This window comes from Narcine bancroftii, chromosome 1 (assembly GCF_036971445.1).
Source record: "Narcine bancroftii isolate sNarBan1 chromosome 1, sNarBan1.hap1, whole genome shotgun sequence".
NCBI lineage: Eukaryota > Metazoa > Chordata > Chondrichthyes > Torpediniformes > Narcinidae > Narcine > Narcine bancroftii.
Window position 1 is genome coordinate 66580612 of NC_091469.1, and position 13392 is coordinate 66594003.

Here is a 13392-nt window from a genome sequence, read left to right on the forward strand (position 1 = left end):
TGGTCCAACGATCAATTCTGTAGACATCTGGTTTAAAATGTATTATTAATGCATGTAATGAATTCTATAAGTTAATAATTTTTAACAGACTAATTACTTTTGCAATAGGTCTGAATCTTGCCTTTCTATCTTTTGCAAGCTTAAAATGATTTTTTGAAATATATTAGAGCAAGGGAACACTGGTGTAATTTTTTTTAACATTAGAGATTATAAATTAGAATCTATTGCCTGAAGGGGTGATGGAAACTCATTTGGTACAAAATTTCAGACAGATGAGTACTGAAAATGAAACACTTTCAGGGCAAGAAAGAAATATCAGGAGAACAGGGATTTTTGTAAAGGAACAACAGGTCAATTGGCCAGTTCCACAGATGCACCAGGACTAGATGGTTTGCAGCAATAAACCAGCCTGCCTTGACTGAGTAAATTAGTGCAATAATTTGAGTTGTTGCTCAACAATTTTTCTATGTAGAGCAGTGGTTCTCAACCTTTTTCTTTCCACTCACATCCCACTTTAAGTAATCCCTATGCCATCGGTGCTCTGTGATTGCTTAAGGTGGTATGTGGGTGGAAAGATAAAGCTTGAAAACCACTGTTTTAATCGTACCTAATTGACTCGTTATGTGCACAGTTTCATAACTGAAGGAAATGGTCCAATGACAATTTTTCTGAAGCAAAATATTTCAGTAACATTTGGGTCTAGAGCAGTGATTCTCAACCTTCCCTTCCCACTCACATACCACCTTAAGCAATCCCTTACTAATACAGAGCACCGATGACATAGGGATTACTTAAAGTGGCATATGAGTGGAAAGAAAAGGGTTGAGAACCACTGAATTGTCAAGTCAGAGTGTGACGTGATCAACACTTCATCTTCCATTGGGCACCCTCCAACCGGATAACATTAATATTCATTTTTCTGGCTTTCATTTATGCCCCCTACTCAACCTGTCTCCATTCACACAGACATAATGAATTCTCTCCTATCCCCTTATAATGTCCAATTAACATCTTTTATTGGTTTGGACACCTTCCTCCAGCCAGTACTGTCTCCATTCTGAGATTATCTGGGTTCTTTTTTGGTCATTTTGCTTGTTTTTACTACATTCACAGCATCTGCAGCCTATCGTGTTTCATACAGTTCTGTTGATCCACAACAAAATCTCTTCAAGGGATGCCTACTCTGAAGAAGTTCTCCTCCTCTCTTCGAAGGGAGTTCTGTGAGAGTCTCTCTCACTGTTCCCCATCTGCATTCCTAGCTGCTCTCAAGCTCTACAACCATGTTCTCATCCAGACTTGCTTCCATGTGTCTTTACTGGCTACTTCCCTGCACCACTGTATGGTGCCATGTGGATTCCAGCTCCTGTTCCAAACCTCCCAGTTTGGCTCCCACCGGGATCCCGGGTAACCGCTCTGTATTGACTGTTGCTCTCTTTGCTTCTCCCGCTGTATTCTACAGACTATCCTCAGCTCGATGCACAGGTAGCAGCGGACCCTTGCTCTCTCACTACCACAGCACTGTACCTCACTCACCATGATTTGCCACAGATCTTGCCTACACTTCATCCTTTGCCTGATCCACGCATTCAACTGTCAATTCTATGCACACCTGGCATCCATCAAGGATTGGAAGCTTGCGTCCCTGGAGACTGCTGCCTTTGTGACCTCTCACGCAGGTCTCTGCTCTGGCGGCCTATAGCTCTGATCAAGCTCCTGACGTAGGAGTCTTGGTGACCTACAGGACCGAGCTTCAGATGCAGGTCTCCATCTCGGCACCTGCAACCTACAGAATTGAGCCTCTGTTGTGAACTTCCATCCTGGCTCTGGACCATATTGGACTCTCTCACTCCACCCTCTGACTTTTCCAACCTTCCCCTCCCTCCTTTGGTACCTTCCTGCCCTTCACCTGATCCATGCTATCCTCTCCCTAATCCCTGCCTGGTCTTCATCATCCCCTCATGCCTTGTCCCCTCGGAGTCTGAACATTCTGTCCTCAGTAGAGACTTCACCTTCGTCTCCCTTCGCCCACACCATAACAAGTCACGTGCACACCATGATGCTGAACTTTCTGTCAGTTCTATCTCCATGCCTACTTACACAACCATGATTCTCCACCCCCTCTACAGATCCCTTCTCCCACTTTAAGCCTTCCTCTTCCTGGACACCTTGTTATATTCTCCCTTTATATTTCTAACTGCCACCATGACATCAGCCATATTGACTTCACTTCTCCCCTCACGTATTCCAATCTCATACCCTTGGAATGCCTGGCCCTACACACTCTCCACACCAATACAAACCTCGCCATCAAACCTGAGGACAAGGGTGGTGCTGTTGTGGTCTGCCATACAGACCTCTATCTGACAAAACCCAGACAACAACTCTTGAACACTTCCTCTTACTGACCACACCAAAACTCATCAAACCACTATATCACACACCATCTCTGAATTCATCCAGTCACCTCCCTGGCACAGCCTTCAACCTTATTGTTTCTCAACACCGTGCACATAACGAGTCAATTAGGTACGATTAAAACAGTGGTTTTCAAGCTTTATCTTTTCACCCACATGCCCGTTTTCTGCCTCCTACCTAAGATCCACAAATCCAATTGTCCCGGCAGACACACCGTGTTCGTCTACTCCTGCCCCACCAAATTCAGAGGCGCCGAATGCAACCCTTCTCGGGGAAGGATAATCGGCAGAGTGCAGCACTCAGCTGCCCCACATGAATGTACAGCTGCTGCAAGCGGTTGGTTAGGGGTGAGCTGTTGATGCTGTCAGCCAACAACCCATCTTCCCCACTCAACCCTCTCTGTCCATGACCCCCTGAAGGTAGCAGGGGCTGTCAGGGCAGCGGGGACTGGTGGGGGTGGCCAGTACAGGCTGTGACAACCTCACTGGGCTGTTTCGGCTTTCAGGGCCGCTCTCTGCAGTTCAAAATGCGGCAGAGCAGTGGCCATCTTTCCTACCCACAATCCCCCTGCAACCGGAACTGTTCTGGAAAACCGAGCGGTTCCAGCTGCTTGGGGTATTGTGGGTAGAGAAGACAGGAACTCTGCTGCATATTTATGATGGGTGGTGCTACGACACCAGTCGCCTAACCTCCATTGGCTCTGGAGGGCCCTACAAGGCGCTTGACATGAATGCGACACTGGAGCAACCTGTTAGGGCTGCTCTATGAAAGGTAAGTTTTATGTTTTCCCTCCGAGCTTGTAGCCTAGCCTGAAATGGCCTACAGACTATTAATTTTCGCCTCTCCCCTTCTCATATCCCTTTGTTGGTCTGGACTCTTCCTCTGCCAGCATTGTCTCTATTCTGAGATTTCCTTTTTTTGTTCATTCTATTTATTTCTTTGTTTATTCCTTGAAGAAGGGCTCAGGCTCAACATTGGCAATAAATCTTTGTTTCCTAAAAGGCCAACTGAGTTCCTTCAGTGTTTTTACTACAATCACAGCATCTGTAGACTTTCATGTTTCACTCTGTGATGTGATCTTGGTCACTTCCATCCTGGTCTGCATCCGGTTTCCATGATGTGGGCATCTTCATATTGGAGAAATCAAGCATAGATTAGATCCCTGTTCTGTAAAGTACTTGCACTTTGTCCACAAGTTTCTGGTTACAAGTCTCTTTAATTCCCACTCTCATACTGACCTATCTCCCTTTTGCCTTCTCCATCGCTAAACAAAAATTGGAAGAACAACATCTTGTATTCCATTTGAATAGCTATCAACCCATTTTTTTTAAAATGTTGAGTTTTCCAATTTGGGTATCCCATGACCCAGGTGTTATTCTCCCAACACATACAACTGTCTATTCAGTTTTTTTCCTTTGTTCACCTTTCCCATCCTAACCTGATTCCCATCTGCCCATCATCCCCTTTGCATCTGGTTCTATTAACCTCTGTCCCATCCCTCAATGCTGCTATATACTGGTAATCCTTCCTCTTCCCTCTCTATCCTGATATAGAAGCTCAACCCAAGACATCAACACAGTTTGGTGCTTCAGATGCTGTTTGACCTGCTGAGTTCTAATTTGCTGTCTCTTTTGTTGTCTTACACGATAATTGTAGAACAGGAAAGTTCAGTTGATTGAATTATTTGCTTCTGAATGATATATTAACAGAGTTGACAGTAAGATTTTATCCTAAAACATCAATCCCTTTTCCAGCAATAAACAATAACGTTGTTAGCATTTCTGACTACTTGCTGTACTTTTGTAAATCGTGTACTAGGACACAGATTCCTCTAGCTCTTGGAGCTCTGCCATCTATCACCATGCAGGCAATGTCATTTGTGCTTAAACAATGGACAACTCCAGATTTTCTCATTTTATAGTTCTATTGAGTTCACTCACTTAGACTTTCTGTATCTCTTCATAGTCTCTTAGTGGCCAAAATCCCCCGATATAAAGCTGCATATTCTGCCCATATGCAGCAGTCAGGAGGCCACTTGAAAGTACAGGAGGCACATGCAAGGCGAACTTTGTAACCCTCCTCCGGGAGGGATAATCGCTGGAACACTGAGGTCCCCCGGCACCTGAATACAGCCACCTGAAAGCAGCTGCGAAGGGGATGACAATCAGCTGGCAAGCGCCTGACAGCCCTCCCTTCCCCGGTGCCCCTGCCCCCAGCGCAGGTGGTGGGGGGGGGGGGCCGGAGCGGGCTGTCCCCACAATGATATCACTGCCCCATGCACTCCTCACAGCCCTGTATTAGTCTCCATACCGTGGGGTGGCTGGCGCGGGCTGTCCCCACACTGATCGCACTGCCCCGTGCTCTCCCCACAGCCCTGTATCATTCCCCACGCTATTGGGTCGCTGGTGCGGGCTGTGGGGAGAGTATGGGGCAGTGTGGGGACGACCCGCACCGGCTGCCCCAGCTCTGACAGCCCGTGCTGGCTGCCCCACAGTGTGGTGACTGATAAGGCTGTGGGGAGAGAGCGGATCAGTGGGATCAGGGGCAGTGGAATCTGTGTGGGGACGTCCTGTACCACCGGTTGCCCCAGCTCTTGACAGCCAGCCACCCTAACCCTGACAGCCTGAAGGGACAGGAGCCAGTGTGTGCTCTGAGGCGCCTCGTGTGAAGCTGTCCCTTTCAAATGAACAGCGCTGTGCTTTCAGCGCTGCCACATGAGCGATCATTCCACGGGTCTGAATCTGCTTCTGCAGGCGCATTCTTGGTGGAAAATGCACCTGAAGAATCCTTTAGTGTTGTCTTCACACCTTACCCCTCTACCTTTGTTGGTTAATTTAACAATCACACCTTAATTGCCATCACCTGCTATTTACATAAATTATAAAAGAAAAATTTAAGGGCCCAACACTAATCCCAGTGACATGCTGCTGATTATATTTGGCTCAGAAAAAACTTAGCCAATCACCACCAAACTTTCTACCTACACCAATATCTTACTACCTTCCCTGAACTATTTTTCCATAGGACTAATGTTCACTCTGTTAGCTCTTTCATAGTTCATGCAAGTACTTTCAAAAAAAAATTGATAACTTGCTCCTTACTCCTTTATTATCGACATAGTCCTGTACTGTGCTGTAATCTTTCAGCTGTAATCTTTCAGTCCACAATGTTGTGTCGACCTATGTAAATTGACTTAACAATTTAATCCTTCCCTACCTCACACCCATAACTTTCTATTTTTTATCTCTATTCATGTGGCTATACAAGAGTATTTTAAATCATTCAATTCTACCAGCATCTACCACCACCCTGGAAAATGCAATCCAAGCCTCCACCAATGTGTGTGTGTGTGTGTGTGTGTGTGTGTATATATACACACGCATCTCTGCCATCCACTCACCTAAACTGCTGTTCTCTGGGGGGGAAGAAGTACTGGCTGTCCGCCAGTTTCCTTGGTTGTCCTTAATTTATTGTATTTTATTAATCACATTTCAATGAACAATTACATTAACACCAATGTCATTGGACATGGTGTAGCAGGCTGAGCGACACGTGAGTAAATGGGCTGAATTGCCACAACACGCAGCCGAAGATGGCATGGGCTCCCCTTTACTGCTGAGAAGGAGCCCATGCCTAGCACCACATGCAGGCTAAGGAGCCCTCTGCTTCCATGTAGCGGCTCGCCGGCTGGCGAGTGACACCGCGACGCAATCATATCACTTCTAGAAGCCAGAGGGTATGTCACCATAAGTGGGCGGGCTAGCATGGAGATGCAGTGAATTCAAACCAATAAAGTCATTCTTTGGTTTACCATCACATTCTGTGGACGTCCCTTTACTCAGTAGCGCTGTCGCAGCAGTCGCTACAGTGATGATCCCGATGGTTCCAAAACGTTGGAACCAGCATCAGTTGCTCAAGAATGCAGCAACCGGCTGAATTCACAGTCGCAGCACCTGAGGTCAACATGGTGGGCGTACATCTGCAGTTCTGGTCAAACCAGCCTAGGAACTGGCTATAGCTGGCTGAGTTACAGTTTTATATCAATAAAATTGTTTCAGAAGACACCAAGATCTGGCACGTCATCAGCCCCCTGGACGTCGCTACAGCTGCCAATGTAAGCTCTTTCATAGAAAACCCACCGATGGAAAGGAGGACCTGCCAGCATCGACCGCAGGGATGGTGTACGGCGCACCACTTTACCATCCCGGGGACCTACATTTCAACCTCCCCGGTCCACATGCTAGAGGGCAAAGTGTTCACTACCAACACAGACCACAAACCATTGACCTACGTGCTGAGAAAGATCTCGCACCTCTCCTACATATTGGAATTCATCACTGATATCTGTCATATTGCCAGAAAGGCCAACATAGCAGCTGACGCGCTGTCCCACCCTGCTGTCACTGCAATCTGCAGGGCTCGACGTCACCCAGCTCACCAAGGACCAGAAGGAGGATGCACACTTCCAGGCATACCGGATGGCCATCACCAGCCTGAAGGGCAGAGATTTCTGCCCCACACCAGGAGAACCGACCCTGCTGTGCAACTTGGGCCCCCAAGGCCGATCCTACCCGCAACCTGGCGATGGTGGTTTTTGACCAGATCCATGGCTTATCTCATTCTTCCATAAGGTCCATGGTCCACCTGCTCTCTGACAAGTTCGTGTGGCATGGACTCTGCTGAGACGTTACCCTGTGGGCTCAAATCTGCTTACAGTGCTGGTGCACCAAGGTCCACCGGCACATCAAAAACCCCCCTACAGACTTTCAAGCCAGCACAACGCAGTTTTGAACATGTCAATGTCGTCGGCCCCCTCCCAGTGAGCCAGAGTATGAAGTATCTGTTCACGACCATCGACAGATTCACCTGCCGGCCAAAAGCGATATCTATGGCTGTGTGCGACACAGAGACATGCATCTGGGCTTTCCTCGCCACACAGGTTGCGCATTTTGGAGTTCCAAAATCACATCACATCAGACCAAGGAGCGCAGTTCACCATCTCCCTCTGATCCAAGCTAGTGAAATTCTGCAGCAGCCAGGTCGACCATACGACCGCCTACCATCGCCAAGTAAATGGACTGGTCGAACGGTTCCACTGCCACCTGAAGGCCGCGTTGAAAGCCCAACTGATCAGGCCAAACTAGATGGACAAGCTCCCGTGGGTACTGCTTGGAATCCGCATGGCACTGAAGGAGGAATTGCCAGCATCGACCGCAGGGATGGTGTACGGCGCACCACTTTACCATCCCGGGGACCTACATTTCAACCTCCCCGGTCCACAGATCAGTGTGTTAGATTTCCTGCACAGGCTGAGAGAGCAAGCGGGTAGACCGCCCCCCCCCCCACCAACCACCGTCTAGACATGGCTCACCATGTTCCAGCGGATTTGCAGCCTACCCACTATGCAAGGGGCCCCTCTTACAGTGCCTGTATAACGGCCCCTTCGAGGTACTGCGGAGAGATGGTGTGTTCACATTGGACATAGGTGGCTGATAGGACAGATTCACAGTCAACTGCTTCTAAGTCACACACCTGGACTCCGATGCCTGACGCGCTTCCGTCTGTCCCCACCCCCCAGGTCCAATGCTGCCGCAAACAACCCCCACCCCCACCCAGTCCAGTGCCACCACAAATTCCCCCCAGTTCAGTTTCCGAATTGGGAGCTCAAATGGGCAGTAGGTTGGGGGCAAGGATCCATGGTCGGGAGTTCAGATGGGCTGGCGTCAGGTGTTCGGATAGATGGTTCAGATGGGTGGGCATCAGAGCAAGGCGGATAGGTGGTTCAGATGGGTTGGCATCAGGGCAAGGATCTACAGCTGGGAACTTGGATGGGCAGGCTGCCTTGGCATCAGGAGCTATGGTTGGCTGCCACAAACCCCTCCCCTGCTCCATCCATTGCTGCCACAATCATCTTCCCTCCCTCCCCCGGTTCATCCTGGGCCCCATGGTGGAATTTAGGTGTGTCTACTAAATATGCATTCTGGGCCCCATGGTGTGAATTAGATTATGTCTGCTGATTCTAAAAAACAAGCAGGTTCTCAGCCTTGTAGAAGCAAAGGCTGCAAAAGTAAAAAACAGTTTAAATCTTCCATTACACCCCCCTCTTCTCTCCCTCCCTCCCCCACAAATTACTTTATATTTTGCACCGTCTTTTGTCTTTAAAACCATGAATTCTTAATGCAGATGTATTTGTTAGTCATTAGAAGATTGAGTCTCAGTCAAATGGAAAATTTGTATTTTCAGCATTGGCAATCCCCGTAGCTGCCAGAATATGGAGATTTTTATTGTATCTTGAAAAACAAAGTAAATCACAATTTAAATTTAAATTGCCTTCAAAAATATTTTTGTTAAATAGGAATACTCTGACAGGCCTCAATGACTACCACCTCATGGCACTGACCGCCACCATTAAGAAATCCGTCGTGCATCTGGTGATGGAATACATCAAACACATCTCCAAGAGACACTGGATCCATTTCATTTTGCCTACAGATGGAAGCGGTCCACTGATAATGCTGTAGTCTTGTCCCTCAACTCTGTCCTGACTCATCTGATGAATGATGGCTCATACACCAGGATGATGTTCATTGACTTCAGCTTTGTGTTTAATATGATCATTCCCCAGAGGCTGGTGGAGAAGCGGTCTTCTCTATAACTGGATCCTGGACTTTCTAACAGAATGACCAGTCTGTCCAGGTTGGTAGCAGAACATCAAGCAACTTCACTCTCTGCACCGGCTCAGCTCAGGGTTGTGTGTTCAGCCCACTCCTGTTCACGCTACTGATCCATGACTGCAACATCAGATCCAGCTCCAACTGAGTCATCAAGTTTGCAGATAGCATGAAAGTAGTCACCCTCATCAGCAACAACGATGAGTCGCATTACAGAGAAGAGATGGACAATCTCGTGTTAAGATGTGAGAATAACCAACTGAGTCTCAATGTGGACAAGACAAAGGAGATGATTGTGGACTTCAGGAGAACTAGGGATGATCATCCTCTACTACAGATTAATAGATCAGTAGTGGAGAAAATAGAGAGCATCAAGTTCCTCGGCGTCTACTTAAGTAATCTGACTTGCCAAGAAGACGCAACAGCGACTGCACTTCCTGAGAAGACTGAGGTGGGCAAGGCTACTGACCAGCATCCTGTTAATTATTACACAAATGCTATCAAGAGCGTCCTGACTGGCTGGAGTGGTCCAGTTGCTGCAGAGCATTAGATCAGAGGTCAAACCACAGGGCCATTAGAGCAGCAGAGAGGATCATTGGGATCTCCCCAGCCTTTCTTTCACCACCAATCCCACCCCCCACCACCATTGATGTGATCTACTGGGACTGTATAGTTGTCTGAAGAGAGCTCGCAAAATCATTAAGGACCCCTTCCACTCCACACACATCATCATCTTCCAATTACTCCCGTCGGGAAAGAGATACAGAAGTATGAGAGCCAGAAACACCAGGCTGAGAAACAGCTTCTTCCCACGGGTAGTGAGACTGTTGAATGATTGAACTCCTACAATCCCTCTGAGATGCTACTTTTTATTTAACTTTATTTATTTTATGTATGTATTGCATATGAATCACTTGTAAATATGTGTGCGTGTCTATATGTGTTTACCTGTTTTTACACCAAGACCGAAGTTGTACTTTACAATTTTATGATAATAATGGACTTAAACTCTGCTTTTCTAAAGAATATAATTTTAGATATTTAAAAAATATTAATTGGGTCCTTCTGTATTTATAGTTGGATTGGTTAATATTGGGTGTAGTGATGTATTATAATCAACCGTTAAGAGTGAGCCTTCATGGCTGGACATTTATCAAAAATCAATTTGTTCACAAAACTGAAAGCATAGTCAAAGATCAGGAACTTACAAATAGTTCAAATGCTGAATTTCATGTTTGGGTAGAACATAAATTGGGTACAATAAGCTTCAACAAAGTTTCAATGTATCTCTCATGCAAAACTTCAATGTAATTTTACCATTCTCAGTTGTAATTCACAAGGTTTGAGCTTTGTATCTTCCAAACAAATCACAGATTATTGATTGAATTAACCATAAAGTCCATGAACCCATGCATTTAGATTGATTAAGCAATCTGGCTCCAGCTGCATGATGAGGAAAACTGTATGGTTAAGGCATTGGTTATAAATCGCTCAGTCAAGTGAAGTTTGTATTGTTAATGGGAGTAATATGAATCGGCTGAGATATTCCAAGGATTTTGCAAAACCATCCCTAAACTAATCCATAGCTATACTGTACAAGCTTCTTGTATGTTTCATTTTATTTGAACAACAATTTCTTCAAGAAATTAACACATTTAATCCATACTGGTGGTTTTTTTCATAGTCACAGAGTTTACAAACGATCAATAAATATATCTTGGGTCTGTGGTTACCTTTGTTTGCAAAGGCGTGCGAGGATTATTCTTGATGATGGTGATGGCTCGTTTGGCCAAGCTTTTTATGTACAGAGGAAGATTGCTTCATTGTGTGGACGAATGCTAATAGAAAATCTTTTCTGACATTTCATGCACATTGAAGCCTTGGGGTTCTTAAATAAATTGCAGTTGCAATATTAACCAATCCAACTATAAATACAGAAGGACCCAATTAATATTTTTTAAATATCTAAAATTATATTCTTTAGAAAAGCAGAGTTTAAGTCCATTATTATCATAAAATTGTAAAGTACAACTTCGGTCTTGGTGTAAAAACAGGTAAACACATATAGACACGCACACATATTTACAAGTGATTCATATGCAATACATACATAAAATAAATAAAGTTAAATAAAAAGTAGCATCTCAGAGGGATTGTAGGAGTTTATCTTCACAATCACAAACCACAATTTTAGCAGTTAAAATAAACCTTTGTAGCAGAATAGCTATAGAGCAAAGGCTTATTTTAACTTGCTAAAGAAAACATTGCCAAATAAGAAGGATTTAACACAATTTAAAAATAGCTAGACTCTCATGGTAATCACTTATTTCTGGTGTCAGAAACCTGCAAATGATTTTAACAAGATTGCTGCAGCTAAAGATTAGTTACCTGCAGGTGGGTTGTTTGTGGTTTGTCTAGTGATGGCTATACCTTTTCATTTTGTTTCCAGTCTTATACCCAGTAGTAACTGAGGAAACGTGCAGAAATGGCTCTTGTATCCAACAGGTGTCATTATTCTGTTTATTCATTGCATATTCAATTTCTCAATGCCTCCAAAAATGTACAAAATCAGATTAGCCAAGATAACAGGTTTTATTTGAATTTTATTTTTAAACATGTGATTGTATTTGTTGCTATACTGTAGGAGTTGATAAATGAATCACCTCGAGTTGTCATTTTAAAACCTAATCCTACATCGCATGGCTTCTATTTTCACATTTGTCTCAAGGATAGATGTCCTAAACTCCAAAACAGTTACAACACAAAAGGGAACCATTTGGTCTATTAAGGAGTAAAACATGAAAATCTGCAGATGCTGTAATTGTAGGAAAAGTGCAGAATTGTGGAAGAAGTCAGCAGATCTCACAGCATCCATAGGAAGTGAAGTTATATAACTGACGTTTCGGGCCTGATTCCTTTTTCAAGCCCCACATCTACACTGATTTGTCTCCTGGCCAATTTTGATGGATTAAATTTGACTTGGATCCTCTTCCTCGTGTGTAACCTCCACAATGGTGCTTCGGTTTAGTTTAGTCCCATGTGCTTGCCTATTGTTGTGGTTTGCGATTTGTTTTTTAAAAACCAATCTGATCCTTATTAACATTGTAGGTTACTTCACCCAAAAAAATGATTGTGTTGGTCAAAAATTATTTGCTAACCCATACATTTTCTGTTAAATTTAACCCAGATCGTAATTCTGAAAACTTTTAGATATAATAAAGTTTGTTTTTTTGGTTCTGGAAAAAAAAACCTAATGTGATTAAACTTGAATTGATATGAAAACAGGTGATGCTGGAGAGCATATATAACCCAATTTAATATTTGAAATAAATGTTACCTACACTGAGCATCAATGCTCTGTTTTATTTAGGAATTTGAAATTCCTTGTTTAAATTTCTCTGCAGCTAAATAATTTGATGCCAATGCTCAAGTCTGGTAAATTTCCAGATGCTGTTCCCCCCCCCACCCACCCCACCCCTATAAAAAAAATCCAGGGAAATTATATTTAAAGGTGACAATGTTTTAAGTCCAAAGCCAGGCTTGTAAAATCTGAACAAAGTAATTCTTCTGTTCTCTTTCCCACCCCTCCCCTTTGTTTTCATCTAGTCTCTCTTTGTACAGCCATTCTCACCTTCTTAATTCCAGCAGTCGCAACCTTGGCCTTCTAATCACCCACCTCCATCCTTAATAAACATCTTTTAGCTCTTTTCACACTGGCTAACCTGTAAATTGGCTGTTCAGTGAACCTGTTAAAGAAGCTGTTTTTCCACCTGGTTAACCAATCCCACATGAGATCCTTGTCCTCTTTATGCTGGCCTCCCTCTGATAAAGGGCTTCAGCTCAAAATGTCAATCGTTTGTTTTCTCCCACTGATGTGTGTTATACTGGAAAGTGCAGCTGAGGTAGAAGAATGAATTGTGAATTAAATGAATCATGAAAAAGTTTCAAAGACCAAAAGTCCTACTCCTGGTCTTGTCCTAAATTGTCAAGTTAATGATGGCATAAATTGATTAATTTGTGAAGTAATGGTTTTAGTTTAGAATCTAACTTCAATTTAATTGCTTTCTTTAGGTGTTGTGCAAGGAATGATCACAGGGATCAGAGGGTTGTGTAATGGCCTAGGACCTGCCCTGTATGGGTTTATTTTTTATTTATTCCATGTGGAGCTGGATGCAATCTCCGACAATGTGCAAACTTCCAAGAAAGAGGTAACATTAGAACTACATTGGTTTCTAAATTAAAATTTGTTTTTATTTTTGTTAGTAAATCAATTGCAGCTATAATTTTATTTTAAAACTTGGTATTT

General features: G+C 44.2%; 1 protein-coding gene across 3 annotated transcripts in view; it reads left to right on the forward strand.

Moving 5' to 3' along the window:
• Positions 1-13392, forward strand: part of LOC138759107 (hippocampus abundant transcript 1 protein-like) — a 90666-nt gene that overhangs the window by 67130 nt on the left and 10144 nt on the right. For all 3 annotated transcript variants that reach the window (XM_069929020.1, XM_069929030.1, XM_069929041.1), the window contains exon 11: positions 13158-13294. In XM_069929020.1, coding sequence (XP_069785121.1) covers positions 13158-13294 — 137 coding nt within the window. The remainder of the gene's footprint in view (positions 1-13157; positions 13295-13392) is intronic.